Source organism: Sminthopsis crassicaudata, chromosome 4 (assembly GCF_048593235.1).
Source record: "Sminthopsis crassicaudata isolate SCR6 chromosome 4, ASM4859323v1, whole genome shotgun sequence".
Classification (NCBI taxonomy): Eukaryota; Metazoa; Chordata; class Mammalia; order Dasyuromorphia; family Dasyuridae; genus Sminthopsis; species Sminthopsis crassicaudata.
Window position 1 is genome coordinate 404,757,112 of NC_133620.1, and position 16,376 is coordinate 404,773,487.

At 33.8% G+C, this 16,376-nt stretch overlaps 1 protein-coding gene across 17 annotated transcripts in view; it reads right to left on the reverse strand.

Moving 5' to 3' along the window:
• DISP1 (dispatched RND transporter family member 1) overlaps positions 1-16,376 on the reverse strand; it is a 243,168-nt gene that overhangs the window by 7,344 nt on the left and 219,448 nt on the right. For all 17 annotated transcript variants that reach the window (XM_074262656.1, XM_074262670.1, XM_074262665.1 and 14 more), the window contains 4 exons: positions 10,236-10,359; positions 9,341-9,468; positions 8,128-8,225; positions 5,220-5,317 (listed from right to left, as the gene is read on the reverse strand). In XM_074262656.1, coding sequence (XP_074118757.1) covers positions 5,220-5,317; positions 8,128-8,225; positions 9,341-9,468; positions 10,236-10,359 — 448 coding nt within the window. The remainder of the gene's footprint in view (positions 1-5,219; positions 5,318-8,127; positions 8,226-9,340; positions 9,469-10,235; positions 10,360-16,376) is intronic.

A 16,376-nucleotide genomic window follows, 5' to 3' on the forward strand; every position in this document is an offset into this window, starting at 1 on the left:
AAAGTCACTAATGATGTAAAGAGATTACATTCTCCCACACTGACATATGAACACACATACATTCTCTAAACATAAACACAGCTTAAATTCACAAATATCTCTTTTGCTTCAAGACTAAAGTTCTATTAAAAATCACACAATGGGAATTTAGTTATTTGATGCAACCACTAATCTAGTACCTTTCCAACAAAACCCAAGTATTTATATCACAAAACCCAGGTTATAGTCAGTGGACATGCATTAATATACAACTGAACATTACACCAAAAAAAGTACCAAATACAAAATTTCTCTTAATTTTGGCGGCTCTCAATTTCATGGCACATTACAAAAAAAAACCCCCAAAAAAACAAACTGTAAAAACAGGTTTTAAATATTAGAAAAAAATGGTAAAAATAAAAAAAAATTTAATAAAACTATTGAGTGATCATGTAGGGCTGAAGCACTTAAAACCAACCCCACCGTCAAAACAGACGGCTCAATATTTACAAGTATTAGGTTTTAATTACAAGGGAAATAGAGGATTCCTTTCTTCCTCTCAAAACATTACAGTTTGGTTTGCCAATGTTAATAAGGAATGATACTTCTAAAAACTGTCTGTAAAAGAAAATACATGCAAGTTTGATATTGGGGCTAGAACGTGATAATTTCCCTGTAAGCACACAAATGCTAAAGTCACAAAGGCTTTAGGGCTGTAAGTGATTTCTAGGCCTAATTCATATTCTTTCAAGCATTCCCCAAAGCATCTCAGACAGGCCATTCTTGCTTAACATGGTACTCTGATTGGCACCTTAGAAGGAACTGAGACTATATAAATTGCTCTGGAGCTGTATTTCTCTGAACAGTTGAAGAGAAATTTAGAGAGAGAAAATAAAATCAGGACTTCTCTAATTTTACTCTAGTCATGGTTAGGAAATCATATGTTTAGGGTGCTTCAAGACAGATACCTCTCCTTCCTCCTGAGGATTTGTTAGTTTGTAAACAAGATAATAACTGGGTCTGGAAAAGAAGGTTTCAATCCTCTTGATCACTTCAAATATGCCCACAAAATAAGTAGAGTAGACTGATGCTCTCCAATAAAATAAAGATTTGGCAAAAACAAAAACAAAAAAAACCACTTTGATAACTAAAATTCAACTAGCCAGTGCCTTCTTTAGGGAGTCAAAAAAGAGGTAGAGGCCATCAAATGAAACTGATTTTCGAAGTGTCTAAGAAAATGGGTATTCTCACTAAAACGGAATGTAAAACAGAGAAGCTATTCATTGTGGAAATCAATGTCTGTCTACATTACAAATAAAACTGGTATGTAATTTAAATGGAATCTGCTGGAGTTGGACTAAATGTGCCACAAATGCAGACAGGCAACAAATAAAACATCTGTTCCCATCAAGATATTACATTGATTACCAGACATTTCCCAGAGTTAAACAACTAGCAATTAAACTATTCCACTCTCTATAATTTTACATGCATCACATCCAACTTGATACTCGATAATAATCAAGTGCATAAATACAATAACTAGGATTTGAAGAAGGAGAAATAAAAAGCCTTGTCAGATATTCACAGGGATTCAAATGTCTTCTCATACCACACTTACAATAAACAAGCAAAAATCCTATAAAGGGCTGAGCTCCTTGGGACCTGGCATTAGGGGACCATAAGATATTATCGTAATCATCATCTGAAATCTGAGTTTGTTAACCATATTCTATTGTTCATACATGTCCTTTATGAAAAGGGCTCACTATTCTGGCATCTATCAAAAGAATCTGAAATCAGAGTGTGAACAATAGTACAACAGGATATTAGAAAATAGACATTTGGAAATTGGTGAAGTTAGTATTTAGACTTGTTTATCTAATAAAATATCATTTTTAATACAAACACAACAACAAACATTTATTTATTCATTGTGTTATGTTGTATTTGGTGCTCATAAGCTATAGTCCTCGTTCTCAGAGACTTTACTGTAAAATAGAAGCCTAAATATACAGAAAGCTTACACACATCATTACTTGATAAGTTATGAAACAAAGTTCTACTTGAAGTTTGAGGTGGGATCATTACTAGCTTAGGGATCAGAAAAGGCTTTGTGAAGAAAGTAGTAAATGAGATGAACTTCAAAGGATGGGTAGGACTTCAATGGGATTGGAGGGAAAAGGAGGACATTTCAGGCATAGAGAATTGAAAGGCACGAAGGCAGAAGAATACAGAATAATCCACTTGGGCTAAATTTTTAGTGAGTCATTTAAAATGAACCTATAAAATTAAGATGGTACTAGAATGGAGAAGGCCTTAAATACCAAGAAGAGAAATCTAAATTTTAGTCAGTAGGTGAAGGAAATCCACTGTAGAATTTTGAGCAAAGGAGTGACACAGAATATTGCAATTATAAAATTATTCTAGAACAAATAGAGGACGTATTGGAAGAAGGAAATGGAGGTGAGAAGGAGGTGATTTCAGTAGTCTAGACAGATGAATCAATATGAGAGATATTTTCAAAAGTATAAGTTAATCTGGCTTGATAATTGACTAGATATGAGAAGTGAGGAGAAGAAAGAGTTAAAGTTAACTCCATAGTTACACTCTTAAGAGATATGACAAATTATACAGCTATAAATAGAAATGGTGAAGTCTTTGGAGAGGAAGATGAGTTTGGTTTTGAAAATATTAAGTTTGAGATACTAGTAGGATGAGAAGGTGGAAATGCTGCTGTGGGTTTTAGGAAAGAACCAGAACTTGTGTTTTTGGTCATCATGGTCAGAGTTGGTCACTGGAGCTGTGAGAATGAATGAGACAATAAAGGCTCACATTTAAACAGTTTAAAGAGGTTGACAAAGTGCTTTTATCATGATAAAGCCTGTTAAGTAAACTGTCTGAAGTGTGACTCAAAATCAAGGCTATGAAGCCAGATTTTTTTCTCCTTAATTTCATCATTTTTTCCACCATACCATGTTAACTAAGAATTTTCCGCACACTCTGCCAAGAAATTAAGTAAAAGAAGGAAAGAAGATAAGGAAGGTGTATCTACTCTACCTATTTTGACTACCTTCATAAGTAGTCAAAGGAATTGAGAAGATGGAGAACCAATGAAAAGAGAAAGGGAATTATTGTTAGAAAGGTAGGAAAAGAAAGAGAATGTAGTGTCTCTGAAATCAAGAGAGGAAAGTTTATAGTATAGTTTCAGAGACTGCAGGAACCTCAGGAAAGATAATAATTGAAAAAAAAATTTACATTTGGTCATTGAGGGGTCATGGTGACCTTTCAGAGAAGAATTTCAGTATTTTGATATAGGTAGAAGTCCAACTGCAAGAAGATGAAAAATGAGTGGGTTGTGACAAAGTAAAGGAATTAGGTTAGACAATTTGTTCAGTAAGTGAAGGGGAGGGGAGAGATGATGTAATGTTTATTTACAGCCACTCTCTCAAAGGCCAAATGAACCTATTCACAGCCGAACACTTACCTACAAAGAATAAACTCCAGTTTTTCCCTATTTGAGATGGTGACATGCTATATAACTCTAGAGAAGAAAACCACTTACCACATTTAATTTGTTGAATTAAATGTTTTGCTTTTTCAACAGAATCATTTATGAGAATCTCACTGAGAAATATAGTCAGAACAAAGATCTTAGAAACCTAGTGTCCAAATGAACCAGATTCCTATGAAGTGAGACGGTAGAAGAACAAAGCTGAGTTTTACACAGAGCTTGTGAAATCTTTTCCAGTGATTTGATACTGGATACCAAGTGTAACATTCTAATATCCTCAGTAAAAATGAATGAACAACTCTGGAAAAGGAGCAAAGAGAGCATCCAAATACTAATTACTGGCTATGTTTATGAAGATAGTCTATGGAATTATTTTGCTTAGAGCTGAATAGGTAACAGATGCTCTTCACAAGAAATCACGAATAATTTTAATAGAAGTCACAATGGATCAGGTCTGATAGTTGTTTAGTCATTTAGTTGTGTTCAACTCCATTTGGGGTTTTCTTGACAAAGATACGTGAGTGATTTGCCATTTTCTTCACAGATGAAACAAACAGGGGTTACTGACTTGCTCAAGATCACACAACTAGTAAATATCTGAGGATAGATTTGAATTCTGGAAGATGAATCTTCAGGCTGGCATTGTATCCACTAAGCCTATTAGAGATCAAAAGTTCCGGTATTAACTGGCTTCATGACTTTAAGCAGAACACTTAATTATATCTCATTTTTTTCTGGAAACTAAAGAGGTCATTGCTTAAGGTCCCTCCCACCATTTAAATTCTATCAAATAAGTCACATTATAGGGCAACACCTTCACTGATATTTAGGAGCATAATATTTTTTCCAACCATGTAATAACTCAACAATTTAGTTATTATCAGAAGATAATGAATTTATTTCCTATATGAATACTGTATGTTTTGTCATATCCATTAGTTGACATTGAGCAGCAAATTTCACTAGGAAAGAATGACTTTTGAAAACATGAAATAGGCAACCATGTTTTCAGTTGTAGTTCTCATTTTGCCTCTAGAGAGTATATCAGAGTGGAAGTATCTGTCTTCTAACACCCTTCCATTTTCTAAAGGAACAATAAACTTTGAACTCAAAGCAATCTGGATTGGATTACTTAGGTCTTCTATATTGATATTTTATATCTTTTATATTCCTTATATTTATATCCTTTGATGTCCCCCTAAATTTCTCTTTGAGGTCATAGGTCTAAATGACCCATGGATTGCAAGAGAGTCAGGAATTTAACAGCATAATTAAGATGCTGACAAACTGCCTTAGAGGAAATATGCTGGGAACAATGATGAAAACAAATTCTTTTCTCCAGAGAAAAATGAAAGAAAAAGCAATAAAAGGAAAAAAAAAATTCTTAACCATAGAGTATTATCCTAGAAGAAAAAAAAAAATTGATCCATCAAAAATATGAATTGGGAGGGGAAAAAAAAGAGGTTGGGTTTTTGTGGGGTTTTTGGTTGTTGTAACTGATGTTGGTTAAAAGAAGAGATAATATGTTTTTGAAGGGAATGAATATAGACATCTGAAATCTGGATCTGAAAGAATGCAAAGCTGTTAGTGAGCCACTGTTGGCAGTTTATACCATAGTAGATAAGTCATTTAAGTACTTTCATCTTCTTATTAGACATCAAGGTCAGTAATATAAAGAGTTTCAAAAATATAGCAATCTGTATTAACAAGATTTTATTTTACCTACCCTCATATTATCCACACTACACATTGATTTAATTGCGGGCAAGTTCCATAAAGTCTCTCCTTCAGTGGAAGTAAATACTACTCTGGAATATCGGTCACCTGGTGATAGGAAAAGAAAAAAAGATCATGAATTATTCATTCTTTTGGTAAAATGTAGATATGTGAAAAAATTTATACTGGAAAACTAGAGATTAGCTGTATATGATTACTACATCTTTTATATATCCTAGCAAAGATATTTAAGGAAAGCAAGATTTTAAAGCTGCATGAGAATTTCAACTACATCAAAAATTATAGACGGAAAAAAAATCCAATTTCAATCAATCATTTTTTCAATGCATATTCAAAGAACTCTACAATCAATTTGGGGGTAGGGAGGAGGTAAATGGAAGAGTTCATTTCTAATTTCTTTGCAATTAAGTAACAAAATTGTAAGAACTTTTAGATGGAAATTAATTGAAAGCTCTCTTTTCAATTTCATGGCATCACATAGTAATGGGCATTAAATCAAAGGATGTTACACTTGAGAACATCAAGAAAAAATTACAAGGGCGTTCCCACCCATGATTCTAAATGGAAGATGATAAGTGATTTAGATGATAAGTGATTTAAATCAGTTGGAAAATGGTCAGTTTAACTACATAGAAAAGCTTATTTTTAAGAAGATGAAGTGTAAAATTTTATTCACACATCAATCATTAATATATCATTGGTTTTTATAAGAGTTAAATAAAGTAAGTAGTATTAACTTTTTATCAAAGACAACTCACATAAGCAGGAAAACAAAGAACAATTAACAAATTCATAAATTATTCAGTTCCATAACTGTATCATCATGATCTTTGTATTTCTAGACCCCATCACAGGGACTTTGGTGTAGTAGGTACTTAATAAATGTTTTTGTTACAAAAAAGGGATTGGAATGGGGACCTAAAAGCTAGCAACCATATATGATTCAGAAGTATTATTAACATATGAAATATTGAGTTTAACTTTCTAGTAGGAGAATAAACCTATACAAATTTAGGCATATTTTAATTTATTTTTACTCTGCTTTTATGAGAAAGAAAAAAATGGCACACACACACACATTCAAAAAACTCAAGATAATATCAGGAACATAAGCTTCCAGGGTATATCTTAGAGATAATACCAATACATATTCACACACACACACACACACACATATATATATACATAGACATAAGGATAAGTAGATAATATTTGGTTTTATGCTATATTTATATCTATATAAATTATATATACTTATGTATATAAAATCTTCTATTATAAGTATATTACTTAGTTAAATATACTATATTTATATCTTGCATCACTTAAATGCCTTTAGTGGAACATATGGAAAGTAATGTATAATCACTGTATATAACTAACTTCTAGTTTTCCAGTTTAAATTTTTTTCTCAGATTTAAAACATTTATATATATATATGTATGTATGTATAATTTGTATATAGATATAAATATAGTTTATGACCAAAATAATATTCTCACAAGAATGAGACTAGTTTATTAGTTGCTGTCCTCTTTATACTTTAATAGGCAAAGGAATTTCTTAACCTCTTCAAACACACACACACATATTTAATAATACAATATTACATGTACAATGTATAAAAATATAATAAAAACTAAAGTTTAAAATAACATGAGAAAGACATTATATTCCTTGATAGTTACTATATTGATATTACTAAAGTAGGATAAAGTACATTTAGAAATATTTCAAAAATATAGGAATAAAAAGTTTTATTGTCAAATATCAATTTGTAAAAAAATTTAATGAATCAAAACACTCCATTTAAAATCATTCTGATTAATCAATTAAATATATACACATTCATTGCAGTGGTATATAAAAAAATCCTACTCTAATGTTTCATTATAGTTTGGAAGTAGTTCTGAGTTATTTAAGACTATAAACTCTGGTAGACCCTATCAATATGAAAAGACATTTAAGTATAGTCCAATGCCTTAGGAAACATCATGATTAAGTTCAGAGAGACTGATTACCAAAGGGCTCTCTCAGTTAATGAACTTTTTCAGTCACAGCAACTTATAAAGACTACCTCCTAAGATACTTCCAAAGAGTTGTGATATAGAGTAGAGCAGTACCCATAAGGATGAAATCATGAATACTTTAAGAATATATACAGGTACTTTGTCAAGTATGTAATGCACGCATATGTGCATCTCCCTCTGTCTCTTTTTCTTTTCTCTTCCTTCCTTTTTTTTTTTTCTGCTCAATGGATGCTGGCAAAACTTGATATCAGAGTGATAAAAAGGGAGGATACAGTTGGATTTTACACCAATTGGGAAGGTGCAATGGAAGTAAAAAATCTTATACTGAATCTTAAAAATAAGCATAATATGTTCATCATATAAAATATATTCAATTATCCTTAATATATTCTTATGTATATTTTACAAAATTTGAGGAAAAAAATCTGTATCCTTGGAAATTCAATGGATTATTCTGGAATTCAAAACAATACATTAAATTAACAAATCTGTGAAAAAAAAGGCTTTTATATAGACATTAATAATTTTTTTCATAAATGCTAAAAAGTATCTGGTAATAAAGTAAAGAATTGCATTAGATTTATGTCTACCTAGAGAGCTCAATTAATCAATTAGCAAGTACTTATTAAGAGCTTATCAAGTGCCACTATGACTGAGTAGGTTTTTAATCAACTAGACTCTGACTTATTCAAATACTGAAATATGAAGTGTTAATTAAGTTAAAAATCACCCCAAGCATGACAGGAATAGGAAGGCAATCCTTGACAGTTTAACCCCTCACTCATGATCTAAGATTGATGAGCACAGGCATAATTAAAAGCTAGCAAACTGCCAAGGGGCTTGCTGTTCATACACTAGGAGACTCACTTGGAATATCACAGAAAAAGCTGTCTTTGTGGAAATTCCATTCAGCTTGTCTCTTTTCTCTTTCGTAATGATTGTCTGACCATCTGTCATCACGATGGCTGAAATAGAAGCAAACACTTTTATCTTTAAATAAACCACATCTATTTGAAATTTGTTTTCATACAGAGAGGAATTGAAGAGTATTATTGGCCTCCAAAACCCTCTTTTGGCTAAAGAAACTGAGCACTAGAAGGGTTATTTTAAAAATAACCTGTATCTTATTGATTCATCTCTTAAAATAAAAAATGTTAATCTTAAGAGAAAATATTAAATGACAACATCAGGTTTATAAAACTATAGCAAAACAAAGTAAGCTTCCAAATTTCAAAATTAACCATGGTTTATGATAATTATTGGTTACATTTATATGGCAATTCACTTTCATAATAATTTTATGAGGTGGGCAATGTGAGTATTATAGTGTAACATGCCCTCCTGGCAGTTACAATTACTAGTCTGCCCTAGGCCCAACAGAGTAACCACTGACCTCTGCAGTGTGAACTCTACTGGCCTCCCCTGAGGCCTTCAAAGGTCTCTGGCCACGATCTCTTGAATCTATAGTTTAATAACTGGTAGCACGCTCAAGAACAGACACGTGTAATCTTAAAAGCCTTTATTATACCTACTCACATAATGCCCTGACTTGTTAGCTCCCTAGTGAACACCTGGTCAGAAGACCCTCGTGTTCACTACTAAAATCCTTACCTCTTTTGGCTACCCATCTCGGCTTGGCCACCCAGGCTAGGGAGCCAGGGTGAAGAGCGCCAGGTTAAAGAGAGCGACTGCTGCCTGCAGTGGGCTTACATAGGGCCTGTGAGGTCACACACACAGCCCACCAGCGAGAGAGTCACCCATTATGAAGCTATCTCAATGTGGCCAAGATCCCACCCACTGGGCAGTCCTAATACCCACAGAGATTACTTCCGGGCCTCAATCTCCCGTTGCGCTGTGGCGCCGCCCATTTAAAGGGCCCTTACATTATCGGTTTCCCTTTACATATCAGATAACTGAGGCTCCAAAAATTAAATGAGTTGCCCAAGATTAGAAAGCAGGAAAGTCAACGATCTTCCTGAAATCTTTCTTATAAATTATAACACACCACTTGGAAGGCCTCAAGTAATGCTACCTTTAGTAAAGTACACTCTGAAAGTCACCAAAACATGAAACAAATTACCTTTTGACTTGCTCCTCTGCATATTTAAAAGGATAATTTGCCAGTGTTGCTTTGTATCCTGTATTTTTCACCATGTTATTCCATGTGACCAGCCTTTGGCCTATGGCAGTTCCTCTTGGTTCGAAACCCTTAAGGCAAAACATTATAAATCTTCATTAGTATATTTTATTTCAGGGTAAGTATATCTTTAAAAGCATCTTGGGAAATTTCATATCAGAGTGATACAGAGTTTTCAATAGAAGACATAGTTGTTCTTCACACCACCTGGGAAAGGTGAAATGACAATAAAATGACCTCATAGAAAAAAGATCGACAGATGAGGATTACTGGGCATTTTTTGCATGCCTCAGGTGGAACATACTTATTAGAAGCTTATTTTTCTAAAACTTCACAACTAATTCTTAGCATAAACCGAATGATAATGAAATATAATTAATTTTTGTCATTAAATATTACAACATGCCCTCCTCTTTTTCCAAATATGGAAAATTTTAAACTTCAAAAATGTCATCTGTTATATATACTAAAACTGATATTGCTTTTTCTCAGAAGAAAAAAAATTGCCATGCCTCAATGGACTTATAAAATCTTTATGATAGCATCTGATTCTCTGTGAGATTCTTTAAATATTCAAAAAATTATATTACACATATAGCATCTATGTGGCCTTGTGCCTAGAACACGACACCCAGAAGCAAAAACAATTGTTGCATTCCGATGATGAAAGTTCCTTGGTCTCTTAAGACTTCAAAATAAAGGAAAGATATTTACCAACCTTTTTCAGAGATGAGATTAGTTGAAAAATATTAAATTTATGTCACATTTTCATTGCTCAACATGATAGACAAAGAGAAGGACCTACACACAACCATTCTGCACTGGCATTTTTCCTTACCAGCAAGGGGTCAGAGAAGTCAGGAAGATCAGGCACCAATATTCCAACCAAGGCACAGACCACAATGAGCACAGTACACATGCCCAGGACCACCACTGGCCAGTCAGCTATCAAAGCTGCATAACTATAAGAAAGCCAAAGAAAGGGGATTTTAGAAGCAACATATCAAAGACTTTTACTTCATAGGAAAGTAACATGTTCTTTTTTTTTTTTTTTTTTTAATTCATTTTTCCAAATTATCCCTTCCCTCCCTCCACTCCCTCCCCCCGATGACAGGCAATCCCATACATTTTACATGTGTTACAATATAACCTAGATACAATATATGTGTGTAAATACCATTTTCTTGTTGCACATTAATTATTAGCTTCCGAAGGTATAAGTAACCTGGGTAGATAGACAGTAGTGCTAACAATTTACATTCACTTCCCAGTGTTCCTTCTCTGGGTGTAGTTATTTCTGTCCATCATTGATCAACTGGAAGTGAGTTGGATCTTCTTTATGTTGAAGATATCCACTTCCATCAGAATACATCCTCATACAGTATTGTTGTTGAAGTGTACAGCGATCTTCTGGTTCTATTCATTTCACTCAGCAACAGTTGATGTAAGTATCTCCAGGCCTCTCTGTATTCCTCCTCCTGGTCATTTCTTACAGAGCAATAATATTCTGTAACCTTCATATACCACAATTTACCCAACCATTCTCCAACTGATGGACATCCGTTCATCTTCCAGTTTCTAGCTACAACAAAAAGAGCTGCCACAAACAATTTGGCACACACAGGCCCCTTTCCCTTCTTTAGTATTTCTTTGGGATATAATCCCAATAACAGCAATGCTGGGTCAAAGGGCATGCACAGTTTGACAACTTTTTGGGCATAGTTCCAAATTGCTTTCCAGAATGGCTGGATTCTTTCACAACTTCACCAACAATGTATCAGTGTCCCAGTTTTCCCACATCCCCTCCAACATTCATCATTATTTGTTCCTGTCATCTTAGCCAATCTGACAGGTGTGTAGTGGTATCTCAGAGTTGTCTTAATTTGCATTTCTCTGATCAGTAGTGATTTGGAACACTCTTTCATATGAGTGGAAATAGTTTCAATTTCATCATCTGAGAATTGTCTGTTCATATCCTTTGACCATTTATCAATTGGAGAATGGTTTGGTTTCCTATAAATCAGGGTCTGTTCTCTATATATTTTGGAAATGAGACCTTTCTCAGAACCTTTAGAAAGTAACATGTTCTTAGGCACACATTTGGGATCCTGAAATACAGGTGGTCAGTCAGTGTGAACAATTAATTAACAATTGACAATGAACAATTAATCAACAATTAGTTAAACTAATGAACAGTTAAATTTTTATGCAAATAAATTGTCTCTTTTTTTTCACTCAGGTCCAACTCTCTGTGATACAAAAGTAGACTCATTCCCTCTCAATGCTTTTCTCTGTCTATTCTTTATACTAAGTCTTTCCATAACTGGAACCTGTTGTTCTTAGATCTGCATTCTAGGCTATCTGCATAGAATTGTTTGTACTGACATATAGGGTGTAAATCTTTAGAGGAGAGCTCATGTCACAGACGATATTCAATAATTAAAATTAAGAGGGCAGCATCTACATAGTACTTTCAAGTGTACCAATTGCCTTTACAGATGTTAACTCATTAAATCCTCTCACAACAATGCTGTGATATAGGTATTCTCATTATGCTCATTTTAAAGGAGGTTTAGTGACTCTTCAGGGTTACAAAGCTACTAAGTATAGGATTTGAATTCAGGTCTTCTTGATTCCAAGTGCCACCTGTATGCCTTAAGAAAGAACAATATTAATGATTGGAAATTAACATGGGGGCAAGATGGGTTAGTAGAAAAAGCACTGGATTTGGGTTCAAATTCTGACCCTGATACTTAGTATCTGTGTAATATTGGGCAAATTTCCCAGTTTCTTCCTCTATAAAAAGAGGATGCTGGACTAGAAAGCTTCTCAAGTCCTTTCCAAATATAAACCAATAAGCCCAGGATTTTTCTTCACTTTCAACAGGACTGAAAAACTCTAAAGATCTAGTTTAATAAAGGGAACAAAAAAATTAAATTAAGAGAGAGGATTTTAAGAACACCTCTCATTTCTGCCAGATGTAGCTTCCTTGAATCTTGATTAGGAAAATTGTGGTCTTAGAACATTACTCTTCCATACTCATAAAATGTAATTCATAATTTAAGACTATTTAGCTGTTTTATAATTTAAGACTACTTTTGGCTCATTTGAAAACAGGCTGCTGGCTCACAAATTTAGTGATCATAATTATGAGTTACTTCTTCAAAACCATGCTGGCAGCTATGAATACAGTTCTGAAAAAAGCTATTCTATGTGCCTAGGAAGAGATAATTTTTTAAATATTCATATCTTTTAAATTTATAAGAGTACTCACTCAAAGCTTCATTCTCAGATGAGGATATTAAAATATACTGTATTTCTATTTTAAAATATAAAGCTCTCCACAATCAAAACTTAAAGATATTTTTCAAAGCAATTGTTTCATTGCAATCTTCCTAGACAGAAATTAGGAGATATAACCCTCTTTCCTCATAAAAAATGAAATATAAATGGAGTAGCTAGGTGGCACAGTAGCCACCTGGAATCTGGAGGATGTGAGTTCAAATCTGTCCTCAGAAACATATCAGCTGTGTGACTGTGTAAGTCACTTAACCCTGACTTTGTGTGTGTGTGTGTGTGTGTGTGTGTGTGTGAGAGAGAGAGAGAGAGAGAGAGAGAGAGAGAGAGAGAGAGAGAGAGAGAGAGAGAAAGAGAGAGAGACAGAGAGACAAAGAAAGATAGAGACAGAGAAACAGAGAGAGAAATTGAGAGGGAGAGACACAGGGAAATTGAGAGACAGAGGGGGAGAGAAGGAGGGAGGGAAGAAGGAAAAAAAGAGGGGAGAAGAGGGAGAAGAAGGGAAAAAGGAGAAGGGGAGAGGGAGGGAGGTGAAGAGGAGAGGGAAAACTACATAAAATCTTCCTCAATCCCCTAATGCCAAGAATTTTGTTTTTGTTTTAAATAGAATATGAGAGAAATAAAGTTTGTGATTTACTATTTTTGATATAATTCACTAGCACACAAGCTCAGAAACCTCCCCTCCCCCCCCCGCCCATATACACATTCAGAAAAGCTGCCCTGTCTAATCTGGTAAAAGAAATATAGAAAACAATTCTTCAAATGCTTTTAAGAAAGCACATAAATCAAAAGTTGCTGATTGTGGTTGTTCTAATGTAAATACCAAATGGTCAGCAGCTTTCAAATTTTTACAACACACCCAATACACAGAAATTCTCCATATTTGACTTCCTCCTCCACCAAATGCAAACGAAGATCAAAGTTACTTGTTTTGAAGCAAGGGTTGTTGGTCTAAATAGGCAGAGCTCGCTTTCCTTTTCTGAGACTCTCTTCACTGATGCTGGGAATTTTTTTTTATCTTTTGTATTTATGTTTGTTGAGATTTTTTGTTTTTTGAACAGAAAATGAAAGAAATAAAGCTTGTGGTTAACTACCTCCAACATAATTTACTAGAAAGCAAGTTCTGGAATGCACACACACACACACACACAGAGTAATGGGATGCAATTTATCTGACATTTTGAAAATCTCAGTCCTTGAACTGAAAACAGCCTCAGACTCACACAATTATACATCGTACTTTATCTTTGGATTAGTTTTTAGTTTGGATCAATTTTTTTCTCTTTTTTAGCAAAGCAGGAGCCATCTACTTTTGAGGGTCACAAAGTACTCAGTTACCCTAAGGTATCTCAATCAGCCAAAATAACCATTTTGTTTTGTTTTCTGCAAGGCATACATACTTCAACAAAACAATTTTAGAGAACCTCATTGGATAATTACCTTTCTTCCCTTTGAAAACATTTGGTTTTGATTTGACAACCCAGGTCTATGCCATAGACGTGTGCTGACTGCAGATGGAAACTTTATACCATTACTGATTTCAGCACATTTCTTCTGAACTCTTTTAACCTTACTAAATGACAATCTAACTTCCTTATCCAGCAGATGTTCCAATAACCTTGCTTAGAGAAACTGTTACAATTCAGGATCAGTTCCGTCAGCAAATATATTATCATGGTGTAAACACCAACCCTAATTAATAGTCAATTTTATTCATTTCTTAGGCCATAATCAGGGAATTTGCTGCTTCCTCCAAATATTAAGATTGCTGTATATATTTAATTCCTCTTGCTGCTTATATAATATCCTGAAGATAAAGTAACTCTACAAATATTTCATGTACTTTATGAAGTCTGGGTAAGAGTATAACATCAAGGCAAAAATTTATTAATAAAGTAGGCAAATTTAAATGTTTTTTTTTTATGATTTCTCTTGAGAAAATTGTTCTTTCCCCCAGATATCCAATGTTATAATGAGGAATTTAAACAATATTCTTTTGTTCTTTGAAAAGTCAACCATAGGGTCATTGGATTTCTCAAGAGGACTAGTATTTTGACCACATATCATTTTATTACTTTCTCTATATCTAATTCCCTCCTTTTTCTTTCTTTGTTTCTGCCTTTTTCTTTCCTTCCTTCCTTCCTTCTTTCCATCCCTTTCCTCTCCTCCCTTCTTCTTCTTCTTCTTCTTCTCCTTCTTTGTCTTCATCTTCTCCTTCTGTCTTCTTCCATCTTGTACTTCTCCTTCTTTCTTCTTTTCTTCTTCTTCCTCCCTCCCTTCCCTTCAACAATTCTGAATTAAGGACTATGTCTATTCATCTGTCCAGTCTAACTAATGTTCTGGTGACAGATATCCTTGGTGCCTGGTTATTATGTATACTGTTCATCGCCCCAGAACACTATCAGTTAATTATATAATGGCTTGTTCATTCACAAACAAACTTTCATAGAGTTCCTACTATGAGTAAGTTTAAACCTCACAGCACCAGAAACTAATTATATAAAAACTTGTTCATTCACTGAACAAATCTTCATAGAGCTCCTACTATGTGCAAATTTAATCACCTTATAGCTCAAAACTCCATTTTTAAAAAAGCTGAAAATATTAAAGTTAAGAAATAAATGCAGTATATCATCACAGCAAGTGAATTAGCACCTAAGATAAGACGCATCTTTGTCTGATTTTCTAGTTAGTTGTGATTTGTCCTTTGTTCTCATTCTCAGAGAATCATGAAGCCATGACATGCAAATGAATTGGATTGAAATGAGAGAGGGCTGTGCAAGATCATCTGCTTCACTTTCCCTTCTTGAGCCATTTAGGTCCAGGGGCAAGATATAGATCAAGGCAATTGGAGATGGCCCTGGATAAAATGGAAATATATACAAAAAGCTGGGGCAGGAAGACCCTTTAGGAGGAGAAGACTTTTAGGGTTTCTGGCCAAAGCAGAAAAGATTGCTATTTAGGTTCAATCTGAGTCAAACAGGAAACAAATGCTCCATTTGATCACTGTTTATTTCCTAGTTAGTAATGGATGTTTTAGAAAAAAAAAAAAACACTGGCTCATGAGGTGCAAGACCTAAGTGTCAGTCTTGGGAGCATTACTAATTCATTGTGTGACAAGTCTGTCCCTCTGATGTTTTTTGTAGTATCTTCATTTATAAAACATAGAGTTTGGACTAGAAGGTCCCTTGCAGTTATAAAATCATATAATTCTATTCCATTTTTGATAGTTTTCATAATTAAAGTATATCTTATTACTAACTAATATAATGGAAAATCTTAATTTTAATATACTCAAATTAACCTACATTTACTCTTGTTTGCTCTTGAAATGGATCACTGAAAACAGTTAAATACAGACAACTGGCTCAATTAATAACAGTTAATAACTAATAATTTAATTAAGCAATAATTTAAAGTATACTGAATCTATTGGGGATCTATTTAAAATGGACTGTCCCTATCATAAAAACAGCACTCTGTGCTTTCTTGAAAGGTATTATTCCTAGTTCCCACTGAATTTTCAACTGGGAAATATGGCTACCCTTCTAAAGTTGAGAATTTTTTCCTGCTAATTATACACACACACACACACACACACACACACACACACACACACACACACATACATGTATATGTATACATATATATACATAAATATATATATATAATATTTTACAAT